This window comes from Bos indicus x Bos taurus, chromosome 21 (assembly GCF_003369695.1).
Source record: "Bos indicus x Bos taurus breed Angus x Brahman F1 hybrid chromosome 21, Bos_hybrid_MaternalHap_v2.0, whole genome shotgun sequence".
In the NCBI taxonomy this organism is placed as follows: Eukaryota; Metazoa; Chordata; class Mammalia; order Artiodactyla; family Bovidae; genus Bos; species Bos indicus x Bos taurus.
This window is the reverse complement of record NC_040096.1, coordinates 66,960,003-66,972,617: the sequence shown is the minus strand read 5'-3', so window position 1 is coordinate 66,972,617 and position 12,615 is coordinate 66,960,003. Positions and strand designations below refer to the sequence as shown.

The window sequence follows — 12,615 nt, the reverse complement described above, 5'->3', positions numbered from 1 at the left end:
ACCAGCTAAGACTAGGAAGAAACAGGCCAACCGGCACCTCTTCTCCCTGGAGAAGTGCTGTGAGTCCCAGCGGTCCACCCCAACAATTCCCCGCTGGCGCCCCTCGGGCCATGCCCACCTCATTCGCCCTCTTTTGCGGACCTGCTCCCTCCAGCTCCTCTGGGGCCTCCTCCGGGCTGGTGCACTTGCAGGGAATGCAGTCTGCATGTACTTCTTTTTTCCTTAGGAATTCCTCTGTGATTCCTATGGACTCGGCAACCTGAGAAGAAAGGGGCCCATAGAGATGCTTCACTCAAAACACCAGATTCAGAAGCATGTCCACACTTAAGAATAAAGGCCTGAGTCTGAACCCATGGAGTCCCTTTGTACAGCAAGGTGCCATGAGGACAATGGGAAGGATGAAGACGCACTGGCGTCACAGCTGCACAACGTTAGTCTGACTCCACGGTAACTTCCTTGCCCACTATTCCTCCTGGATGGCATCCACGCCTGCTCATCTGGCAGGTTATGTATGAACAGGTAGGTGACCACTGCCAACCGGGGCATCTATGTGAGGCTTAGTGAAAAATCCATTACATTAAAAAAAAAAAATACGTAATTTAAGGCGATAAAACATAGGGCCTCCCTGGTGGCTCAGGGGTAAAGGATTCGCCTGCTGATGCAGGAGACACAGGTTTGATCCCTGGTCCAGGAAGATCCCACATGCCTCGGGGCAACGAAGCCCCAGCACCACAACTACTGAGCCTGTGCTCCAGAGCCCGGGAACCACAGCTACTGAAGCCTGAGCACCCTGGAGCCCATGCGCCACGAGAGAAGCCAGCACAGCGAGAAGCCCAGCACTGCAACAGGGCAGCCCCTGCTCCCCGCAGCTAGAGAAAAGCCCCTGCAGAGCAACAAAGACGCAGCGCAGCCGAAGAAGACACGGACGCATGTCAGTTTATATTAAGCATTGAATTTGTATAAAACGAATGAGGACAACCCAGAAAACCCACATGGTACGTTACAGTGTGGATCAAGATACTTCTTCCTGTAGAAGTAATGACTGAAACACTACCCTTTCTAGGCAGGCAGCTCCATTGTGGGTATGATCAAACTTTAGGAGCTCTTAAAGTCAACATGGCCTAAGTGTTACTCATTGTTGTAGGAGCGATTTTTTTAATACACCGGACCCCGCTTTGTTTACTTACTTCCTTGCTGTGGTCACTGGTTTGGTGTCCTTTCTGAGATTCTAAATAAGTGAGACGACATGGTATTTGCCTTCCTCTCTCTGACTTCTCTCACTCAGCATGATACCCTCCAAGCCCACCCATGTTGTTAAAAGACTGTGGCAAAACCAGACTATTGAAAAGCACAGCATCTCGAAAGCCAGAAAAGACGACTAATGATTCAGGGCTGCCCTCTGCCGAGGGGGGAGCTGGGGGACTTGGCGCAGCCAGAGGCGCTCGGCGGGGCGAGGACCTGAGTCTCTGAGCTGGGCGCAGGGAGTCCCCCGGATGACCTGCCCACGGGCACATGCTCTGCCCAGTGGAAGGTTTTATCCAAAACAAGTAAAACCACGTCAGTTTACAGCGTATTTCTGTCAAGGACCCAAAATAGCTAAAGGCAAGGACCCTGAAATGGGAGCTCTGGGAACACAAGCACGAACGATAACTGCTGGTCCCTGCGTGATTCATCCCTTTGCAAAAACCTACATAACGAAGAAAAGACACCACCTATTCACTGTGATCATCGGGGAGTGGGAGGATGGTGGGTGCTTCCTTTTTTTTTAGCTTATCTGCATTTCTGAGTTTTCTGAAAAAAGCATGTATCACTTTTAGAAGAAAGAGCTAAACAGAAGCTGACTATGAAGATGTCATGACTAAAATAAACATCCTCCTTCTTTACTGGACAGCTTCCCCTTGGCTCTGGGCGAGACTTCCCACGGGAGCTTGTTACCTTACTGTTGTTTACTTCCAGGGGCTCCTGAGAGCAGGGTCCAGAACTACGGAGGTAATCTTGACACATTTCCGTAACCATTTTATGCAGCTCTTCAAACTCCTTGTATACAGATGGGAAGAGAGGTTTTGCTAGATGACCTTTTTCAACCTCAGTGAAGATAAAGATGACAAAGGGGAAAAAAAAAAAAAAAAAAGATGTTTCGACCCAAGGCAAAGATATGGAAAATACAGAGAGGAATCCTAAGGCGGGGAGGACATTCCTAAGCCCCCAGCCGCTGTCAGCAGACTTGGCCTTCGCTCCCCAGCGAGAGTAAAGTGTGCCCTGCACTGCGCTCAGTGGGACAGCAGACGGCCCGGAAGAAGCAGCCCAGGAAACAAACCAGCCCTGCTGAGGGCCGCAGAACGGCGGCCGGGGGAACAGGACAGACAGGCCCTGAGGACCAAACAGGCACGTTCTGGGGCCTGCAGCCGGGGGAGGGCCAGGTCTCCACTCCTGGGGTGCTCCTGAAGTGTGGGTGCAGGCAGCAAGGCCACATCTCAGCACAGGCTCCCCGGGGACGGGGCTGCCGTGGAGGCGGCTGGCAGGGGCGTGGGTGCGAGAGGAAAGGTGACTGTGGCTCTTTCCGCACACCGAGTCCACGCGGGCCTGCCTGACGGCCCTGTGCTGGGTGCCCAGGCCGGACCAGCCAGCCCACTTTAGCCCTCTCTGGGGAAAGGAGATGATTCCCAAGGCCTGGCTCCGTCTAAGAAAATATTATAAAGGATGCGTTTCTAAATAACTTCAGATCATCCCCTCAGTTGCTTAGAAACACTAAGAAGACCCACCTTCATCAGAAGAAACTCATACACGGTCACAACCTGAGCCAGTCGAGGCAGAGCCAACTCCACTAGATCGTCCTGGTCACACTGGTGGAGAAGCTACCGGAAGAAAGTGTTTGACATCTTTGAAAGAATTTCCCAGCAGCCAGCAAGTTGGTGCAACAAAAACCACAGGAAGCAGAAAGTTGCCTAGTCTCAGTGACGAAGCAACTCTCAACTGGGAGCGCTGTGCCTGCTACACAGCTCACATGCTCACGCATAACCACTCCTGTGATCGACTCTGCATTCAGAGTCTGCCCCCGACGGGAGCACTGAGCGAGCAGTGGGTACCAGGCCCTGGATGAGGACACAGCCACGGTGGGGAAACAGGTTTCGCTCCCCAGGGCTCACCAACTGGTGTCAGAGCCAAAAACACAGCAAGTCCCGAGGCAGCCTGCAGCCAGGAGACCACACCAAGGCACAGGGACAGGCAGGAGGAGACGCGGACATGGGGAGGGGCTGGGCGGGGCGCGTGGATGACGCAGGAGGGTGCAGTCCTCGGACGGCGTCGTGGGCACGGTGTACCCCCACACCCCGGACGGAGCCTGATACCGGACACCCCCAGTCGTGTGTAAACCAGTGCCCATCTCTGGGGAGCTTCTCTTGTGTGGGATCAAAAGAGGCGCTCCTCAGAGGGTCCCTGATTCTCCGCGGCACAGTGCGGCGCTGCGGGTCCCAGCCACGCACTCCAGTGGCCTCACTGACCTGACCCACAGGGAGTGTCTCTGGGGTTCCAGTTCCTCATCTAAGCGGAGCTACTGACACACAGTGAACTGAGCGCGGCTGGAACCAGCAGAAAGTACTCCCAGGATGGAAGCCATTCGCTCGTTTCAAATGTTAGTGAGCAAATCACATCAGAAGCCTCCTGACCTCCTACTCCTAAAACTCACTCAGCCAGGACTTGGTAACAAGCCCATGGGGAGGAAAGTTAATTCACCCGGGTTTAAATTTCCCGCTGGATCCTGCAGCCTCCTAGGCTTTCTAGAAAGCCATTTCCTCTCTGAAAACCACTTTCCCCTCATGTGTAGTTTGGAGGCCCAGGGCCCAGAAAGCCACTCTCTGGGGCTGGTTGTCTCACGTACTTAGCTGTGCTTTCCCTTTGCTATTTTTTTACTTATTTTCTTTAAGATGCAGGCAAATAAATATATCCTTGCCAAAGACAACCTAAGTTTGGGGTCCCACTCTTCTAAGCCAATCTAACTAAATTCAATAAACCTACTTTCAAGGGGCTAGAAAGGAGATTCTAGAATTTAAAACCCGAAACATGCTTTTATATCTTGAAACTTTTTACAAAAAAAAACCCACCATTTCTATTCTTTTCTAAACTGCTTCCACACAAACCCAAGTTATAATTATTCTACAAGTTATCAAGGCAAGCAGCTGGTACACCTAAGAATCATTTCGGGCAATGCCATCTCTGAATAGAGCATTCATCCCATTACACATCAGGTGAACTGTTTGAGTCCTTCTGGGCATTTTACTCTGAAATTCAGAAACCTAGAGAGTTGCCACATACCATGCCAGAGACACGGGTTTCAAGAACGGGGCTCTAAGGGCGACGCACCTCCTGGAGCCTGGCCCTGCTCCTCGCGGCCCCAGCACCCACGGGCGGGTGAGCTGTGCCGCTCCGCTCCAGGACGGCCGTGCTGGGCTCTGCGGGGACCATGGAGAAGCTGCTTCTTCTAGGTCCGGGATGTCTCTCTGATCCCAAAAGGGCTGAAAAACTTCCATTTTTTGCTTCAGATACCAGCGCTTCTTCAACTTCCACAGACTGACCATTCTAGATTGGGGTGCACACCCAAACCAAAATAAAATAATCATGCTTTATACACCGTAATGAAAACCTTAGAGAAGAAAAAATATCATCAAAACAAGGAACTTGTAAATTATTCTTCTTGGCATAATCAAGACACATTAATGATAATCAATGCATCTTAAACAAAGGTTCCCTTTAAGATACCAGATGAACACCAGCCTGCAAATCTGGGCTGACAAACCATAATCATGGAGTTGTGCCCAAAATGAAACGAAAAACTCTTCTGATGTCACTGGCATATTAAAAATTGACCGGAGTTTTGTTCATTCATAATTCACCCATGACTTCTAAACTTTTTTTATTGGATACACTTCAAATACCGTAAAAGTCATCCTTTGGAAATATACAGAGGTGGACTTTAGAAAATTAACCAGGCTGTGTAAGCTCAGAGTCCTAACCACTGGACTGCCAGGGAAACACCTCAACTGCTGTTTTTAAATAACAGACTAGTGCACATGTCACACAAATGTTCACCCCACACACACTGGGCTTCAGTAAATACATGCTGAAGTGGTAATGCAAATCCATGGTGACTGGATCTGCTCTGTTTGTGAGTTTTGAAAGGGGAAAAGCGGGGAGAGAACCCGGCAGGCCGCGTGTTACTGCAGACGGTCCAGGAAGCAGCCTTGTGGACCAGCGCCCCCACGCAAACCTTTCCCAAGGCCACGGTCATGTCAGCATCAGCAAGAGCGCTGCGATTCGTTTCCCTGACCGGCCCTGCAGGACCCGCGCCTGCATTCCACGGCACGCGGTGAGCCAGGCTGCCCAGACAGGAGGCACACTGCTCCGTGCCCACCCGGCACCAGTGCGCACATATCGTCCACTCAAGGACAACGTGCAGGAACGAGGACACAACCACCGAGAGAAAGGTTACCTGCAGGCCACGCCGCGCTGACGCAGCCCCTTCCTCAACTGGCAGAGCTGGCGTGGGCGGCCCCTGGGACGCCAGGCTGCAGGTCTTGCCCTCCGTGGGGCCCGCGATCACGCTCCCGTTGGCCTTCTCAGATGGCGACATCTCAGGCTCCAGGTGGCCATGGCCTGGGTTAAGTTTAAAGTGCCGGGCCAGCCCCCCCTTTCCTATGTATGACTTGTCACACGTCTGACACTTGAAAGTTTTGGGCCTCAGGGAGCAGGTTGCTAAGTCAAAGAGCGCCCGCCTTCCTCTCTGATCTTCGTCTTCTTCCACACTCAGCTCGGCATAGTCGTCGGAGTCAGATGGGTGACCATCAGCCAAATCCTCTGTCTTGATGAATTTATAATCTTTAGCTTTATACTTGGGAGGTCGAGATATCCGTCCAGAACGTGTTTTCACTTTTAGAGACTTCTTTAGTTTCTCAGCGTGTTTTGTTTGCGAGCTGGAAATAAATAAATTTGCTGAACTGGATGAAACAGATGTGATTGCCGGCGGGTCAGAGGCCGACAGACGGACGGCTGCAGTGCTTCGGCCACTCGGAGGCTCGGTGGCCGAGACTGTCTTCACAGGGACTGGCCGGAGGGCAGGCAGCGGCCTCTGTATGAACACGCGAACCGGAGGCCGGGGATGGTGACTCAGGACGCGTGGCGGTGGCCCCAGCAGCTGAGAGCTGAGCCCCACCGCACTGCAGTGCCCGCTGGGCGGCGGGCCCGGCCCGGCCAGCTTGGACTGGATGGTGGCCAGCGCGGGCATCGGCTTTTCCTGACCTTTCGTCTCTCCAGATCTTACCTTGATGCAAATGGCTTCCAATTGCTTAAACACAGAAAAAGAAAAGAAGCACTGTGTTTATCACATTTCTGCAATTTTGTTCCCATCTTAAACCCACTGCTGAAATTTTTTTTCTAACTTACACATCTTACATATAAAAAACTCTGTATCTATTCTGTTTACACTGACGTTTCTCAACCTTTCTGCCCAGTCCATAGTCATCTATTTTACGTCACATTTCTTGTACTTGCATACATAAGAAGCATTTGCTTATATACACAAAATAAAAAGTTCATGTAACTACTCACCATTCCTACATAAATGCCTTTTGATAGCACTGGGTTGGCCAAAAAGTTTGTTCAGCTTTTTCTGTACAATCTTAACGGGAAAAACCGAATCAACTTTTTAGCTAACCCAGTATCTACATTTTTTTTTTTTACATTTTTTTTTTTTTTTTTTTACATTTTTTTTTTTAAATCCACTCAGTTGATCACATGAACCATTAAAAAATATCCTTTATAGTTTTACCACATGTACTTGGAGTTCTTAGTACTCTAAATTGGACTCAGTTCAATACATGGCCTTATTTTTTAAAGTTTTGAGTGAAATTCTGGAAACCAAAAAAGCCATAAAGAACTATGCAACTCGGGTCCCCACCACCTACGTTTTGACACGCAACATTCCTACACTGGGAAGCCTTCTTGCCCCACGTCTGCACGCCTTGTTTTCCCCCAGCCCGAATGTGCTGTTTGTCATTTGCACGCATTCTTTATATCACACTTGTGCTTAGTCACTCAGTCGTGTCCGACTCTGCGACCCCATGGACTACAGCCCACCAGGCTCCTCTGTCCACGGGGATTCTCCCGGCAAAAATACTGGAGTGGGTTGCCATGCCCTCCTCCAGGGTATCTTCCCAACCCAGGGATCGAACCCAGGTCTCCTGCATTGCAGGTGGATTCTTTACCAGCTGAGCTACCAGTGAAGCCCATATTATACTTGTAGGTGTCCCTGAAAATAAGCAGTTCCGTCTTGATGTGTTTTCAAATGTTACACAAGTGAGCACCATCTCTGGTACCCTGGTGGGTTTCCCGCCTTGCTCGTGAAACTCCTCCGCGGGGAAGTGCGTAGCCCTCGGGCGCTCACTGCTCATCATCTCTGGTATCCTGGTGGTTTTCCCGCCTTGCTCGTGAAACTCCTCAGCGGGGAAGTGCATAGCCCTCGGGCGCTCACTTGTCTGTTCTGTCTTGATGCGTTTTCAAATGTTACACAAGTGAGCGTCATCTCTGGCATCCTGGTGGTTTTCCGCCTTGCTCGTGAAACTCCTCCGCGGGGAAGTGCGTAGCCCTCGGGCGCTCACTGCTCTGTAACACAAGGCACAGGTGGCCTCCCGCCCCGCGCTCTCTGGTCTGCTTTGCACGGTCACGGATCGCACATGTGTGTGTACACACGTGTAAATTTCTCCAGGGCACACACCTAGGAGCTGGGCTGCATTTCTTCATCAGCTTTTTTTTTTTTAACATATAACAAAGTTTTATTTTATCCTTTTGGCCCCATGGCTTGTGGGATCTTAGTTCCCCAACCAGGGATAGAATCTGAGCCCTTGGCAGTAAAAGAGCAGAGTCCTAACCACTGGATGGCCAGGGAAATCCCTGAAAACATTTTAAATGCACGTGCCTTTTGACCCAGCAGTCTTGCTTCTTGGATCCCAGAAGGAACACTGGCACTGTCACAGGGATGTATGTCCAGGGGGTTGAAGGCAGCGCTGTAACAGAAAGCACCCGCCAAAGGTGAGGGCTGCTGCCGACCAGGTTCCACAAGTGCTTTTTAGAGAATATTTATTTATTTGGCCATGCTAGGTTTTAGTTTCGACACTCAGTATCTTCAATCTTCACTCTGGCACGGGGGATCTTTAGTGTAGCATGCAAACTCTTGGTTGTGACATGCAAGATCTAGTCCTCTGACCAGGGATCGAACTGGGCCCCCTGCCTTGGGAGTGCGGAGTCTTAGCCACCAGACTACCAGGGAAGTCCGCACCAAGTTACTGAGCAGTGACCTTGTGCCTGATACAAAGTGTAGGTGTTCGGGAGACAGCAGTCATGGTCTCGGCGGGGGGGCAGCAAAACTAGGTTCCTGCCTTCACTGAGCAGAAACAAAAAGAGAAAAGAGAGATAAACCTCATCACCCAGAGCTGACTTTCTCAACTTGCCACAGCTGACATCTTGGACCAATAAGTCTGTCATGCCAGCTGAGCTGGGCAGCGTTGAGCACAGCCCCGCCTCTACCCAGCAGAAGCCAGCAGCACTCCCCAAGCTGTCACAATCAAAAATGTTTCCAGCAACTTCCCTGGGGGTCCAGTGGTTAAGAATCTGCCTTCCAGTGCAGGGGATGTGGGTACCACCCCTGGTTGGGGAACTAACATCCCACGTGTCTCTGGGCAACTAAGCCGGTGCCCCGCACTCCAGAGCCTGTGCTCCACAATGAAGACCCCGCGTGCCCCAACTAAGTCCCAGTGCAGCCAAACAGATTAAAACCAAAACCAAAATATCACCAGACTTTGCCAAGTGCCCTCTGTGGGGCAAAACTGCCCCCGTTGAGAACCACCAATTTGGGGCCACTAAGAGGCCCTCTTTGGACTCAACCCTCTACCAAGGAGAGGGTCAATAAAAATAAAACACAGGACAGAATGAAAACCCACAATGAAATCAAGTTGGAGGTTGGAGTAGATCTGTCTGCACATTATATACTACTACAAACAGCAGACAATTCAATATACTGGTTTTTGAGTAGGTGTGCAGAGCTAGCCCTGAGCCACCGTGAATCAAATGACAACTAGCTTTACTTTGCATATCCTTTAAGAATCACATTTGTTTCTTTTACTACCAATCACTTAGAATGTTTCTCTAAGCTCCTGGGGTATTATCAGATAATGCCATTACAGACACACACACACACACACACACACACACACACACACACAGAGAGCAAATCCTGTTGTTTCTGAATTACCTCAGAGGCAAAGCTGGTCTGATTTTTAATCTGCTCTGCAAACTAGTTTACCAAGTGGGTATTCTACCTGATACCTGTTATATGTCTGTTTCATTCAACAGACTTTTCCTGAGTATCGCTGGGGGCCAATTCATAAATAAGTCAGGTCCCAGCCTCACCCGCGGGTGGCGGGTTTCCCCTCCCAGGCCTGCCACCTGCAGCCCTGCTGACTCAGGTCTGCACTTTGCCTCAACGTCTGTGCTTTCAAAAGCTCCACAGCTACACCTGAAGGCAGTAATTGCGGAATGCTGCTAGGAGAACATCACTGCCACGACGCAACAGGTGCAGTGAGAGAAGCAGGGGCAGCTCAGGGCTGGCGGGCTTCCCGAAGAGGTGACCTCCGCAGGGGGCCTTGTAGGATGAGTAGAATTTTTGGAACAGATGTTCTAGGTGTAAGGAAAAACATGTGACTGCACCGATGCATGAAAAGGAGCACTCTGTGTGGAGGAAACTGAAAAATCTCTCTGTGGGGCAGGAACAAGGCTGGGACCTGAGGGTGCTGACCTGAGGGAGTGTTTAGTCTGTACCTTTGAATCCACACCACCCCCCAGAGACCCTCCTCTGCCTGGGTTCTCCAATCACGCCTGGGTCCCGCCCCCCACCGCCTCTCCTCTTCTGTATTTTCCACTTGGACCCACCCTCCCAGGTCTAGCTCAGACCACCTCTTCTCATCCCCCTCGGCCAAAAGCAACTTGGCCCTTTCTCTAAGTGCATTTGGCCGTGTCCTATTTATGTAGTATCTCTAGCTTTCTGCCCTTGACCAGAAGTCATCTGAGTGACGAGTCACCCCCTTGGTCACATCATAACTCCATCTCGTGCGTCTCTGTGGCCTTTGTGGCACAGCCAGGGGGAAAGAGCATTACCAGAATTGAGTGCAAAACCACAGTACCATGAATGCATTAAGTATTTATATCACCCCAATGAGAAGAGCTAGAGAACATGATCATGCTGTCTAACTCCAGTTAAGTTTGCTTTCATTTGGGGGAATATATCATTTTTGGGCTCTTCCTAAGTTATCTAACCCAAAAAGCTATAGCCACATTCAACAGACCCTGGAGTGCAGCCACGCCTGGGGAGGCTCGGAGTAATCACTCAGCCTCTCTCAGCTCCTTCCTCATCTATAAAATGCCGATAAAAACACTTTTGTGTGGTTGCTGAGACCCAAGCAGTCCAGCACAGTGCCGGATACAGAGAGGAGATGGACAGACTCGGCCACCGGAACCCTTCTGACTCCACAGACCTGCTGTGGGACTTCGGTGGGAGGCATTTATTTCTTCAGCACAGTAGGAGACAAACGTCCTACAAATAAGGAAGCCAAAGTCCAAAGAGGTTGAATTACCCAAGGTCACACTTCTAAGAAGTTTGGTGTTTGGGCAGTCATACTTGTCTCCCCAAACTTGAGTGAGACAACTCTCCAGTCTTGATGACCAACTGGGTACCAATCTTAACTGGCCAAATCCCTCAGAAACGAAAATATAAACTTCGTGAAGACTGCTGATTCTACTACCTATTTCTTCTAGAGGCAGGATCTCTGTGGCACTTTTGGAGAAGCACGGTGACATTCACAAGCCCAGTGCTGAAAGGGGATGTGACTTCACAGGTGGCATGAGCGACCTCAGGCTCGGATGCTACTCTGGACGCTCTGGGATGGCAAGACCCATGTTCGAGTTCCAGCTTCCTTAGCGGCCAAGAGCTGTGTGACCCGGAAATCAGGCCACTGAGAAAGGACGCTGGCTAGCACACGGAGTGCTTCCCACGGGTTTCATTCATTAAGCGAATGTCAGGCACCTGCCGGGTCTGTAACAGGGGTTGCAAACGCAGGCGCCACCACTGCGAGCAGGTGCTGCATCAAGTCACTAGAATGTACTTCGTTCCGCCCCCGAGTCTCGGCCGGGCCATTTGCAGCACCTTCCACCTGAAAGACCCTCTACGTTGGTTCCTTTTAAGCTATTCAGGCCTCCGCTCCATTGTCAGGCCTGGGGACCCCTCACTCGCGAGCAGCCTCCAGGTCCGGCCGCTCTTCATGGACTGGGTTCAAACGCCGCACCCGCCGCAGCGCCTAGACACCGTGAGCGCTCAACGAAAACGGGACGAAACGCCCGCGAGAGCAGCCAGGCGGCGCGAAGGAGCCCCGGGCAGGGGCCCGGCGGGGTGGAGGAGCCGACGGTGCCGGCGCTGACAGGGGCGGGGGACCTGCCGTCCCCAGGGAGCCGAGTACGGGGACGCCCTGAACTGTAACGGCCGCTCTCTCGGGCAGGGCGGCCCTAAGGCCTAAGCGGAGAAGCCTTCCTTCCCCGCGCGAGGCCTCTCGGCACGCTCCGGGCCTCAGTTGCCCCACGGCCCCTCCTCACCTGCGGCGGCAGCAGGCGCGGCGGGCGCGGGGGCTCGGCGCCGGGGCCCCGCTGCAGGGCGGCCTGCTGGGCCGCGTCCCGCAGCCGCCGCGCCGCGTCCAGCACGCAGGGCGGCGGCGGCGGCTCTGCAGGCGGCTGCGCCTTCGTCACCTGCTCCAGGACGCGCCGCAGCTGCTCGGGGCCCAGCGGGGCCACGCGTGCGGCGCTCCCGCGCTGGGAAGAGAGAGCCCGGCTGCCACTGCAGCCGTCCTCACTGCCACCCTCAGCTTCCGGCTCCGCGTCCGCCATGACAGCCGACGCGGGGACTCGAACCCGGGTCACCGAGCTCCGGCGGCTCAAATGTGCGTCACCTGGGAAAGAAGGCAGCTACGAGTGCCCCGCAGGCCAAGACACCTCGGAAGGCGACCGCACCTGACAGACAGAGCGGGTCGGTGGGCGGGGCCTGCTCAGGCCCCGCCCTGCCGCCCCTTCCCGCCCAGAACTCTACCCGGCCACATTGCCTCCTTGTCAGGCCATATTCGTCTTTCTGTCACCTCCTGCAAGAGGTGTCCAACAAAAAGAACAAAAAGTCCTCGAGGTTCCAGAGCTCCTGGCCTAACGTTTTTATCCAAACGCTATCAGCGTCACCTGAAAACCCCGTCTGGACCTGCGGAGGCTGGGTCAGCAGTGGCCCGCGGCAGGGGCAGGGGCTCTGGGTGCGGCAGGCTTGGCTGTGGCAGAAGCCCTGTTAGAGGAGGTCTCCATTAACCCCACCTTAGAGCTGCAGAGCAGACGACCCAAAAACTGCAGAACAATTATACCATATACATTGTCCCACTGTTGAGAAAGTTCTAGGACCTACAACAGATTGCCCAACCCGGGGATCTGGCAACAGGACTGAGAACCCCCAGGGGAATTTGACTTTGGAGGGCAGTGGGATTTGCTTAT

General features: G+C 52.5%; 1 protein-coding gene across 9 annotated transcripts in view; it reads right to left on the bottom strand.

The window, feature by feature from the left end:
• ZNF839 (zinc finger protein 839) overlaps nt 1–12,615 on the bottom strand; it is a 24,652-nt gene extending 12,037 nt beyond the window's left edge. For 2 of the 9 annotated variants that reach the window (XM_027520860.1, XM_027520862.1), the window contains exons 1-6: nt 11,689–12,612; nt 5,486–6,337; nt 4,360–4,575; nt 2,763–2,855; nt 1,936–2,085; nt 119–259 (exon numbers count right to left, since the gene is read on the bottom strand). In XM_027520860.1, coding sequence (XP_027376661.1) covers nt 119–259; nt 1,936–2,085; nt 2,763–2,855; nt 4,360–4,575; nt 5,486–6,337; nt 11,689–11,976 — 1,740 coding nt within the window. In that variant the 5' untranslated portion in view covers nt 11,977–12,612. Of the gene's footprint in view, nt 1–118; nt 260–1,935; nt 2,086–2,762; nt 2,856–4,359; nt 4,576–5,485; nt 6,722–11,688 lie in introns of those variants that run through there. The other 7 variants (XR_003507317.1, XR_003507316.1, XM_027520858.1 and 4 more) reach the window with 7 other exon arrangements.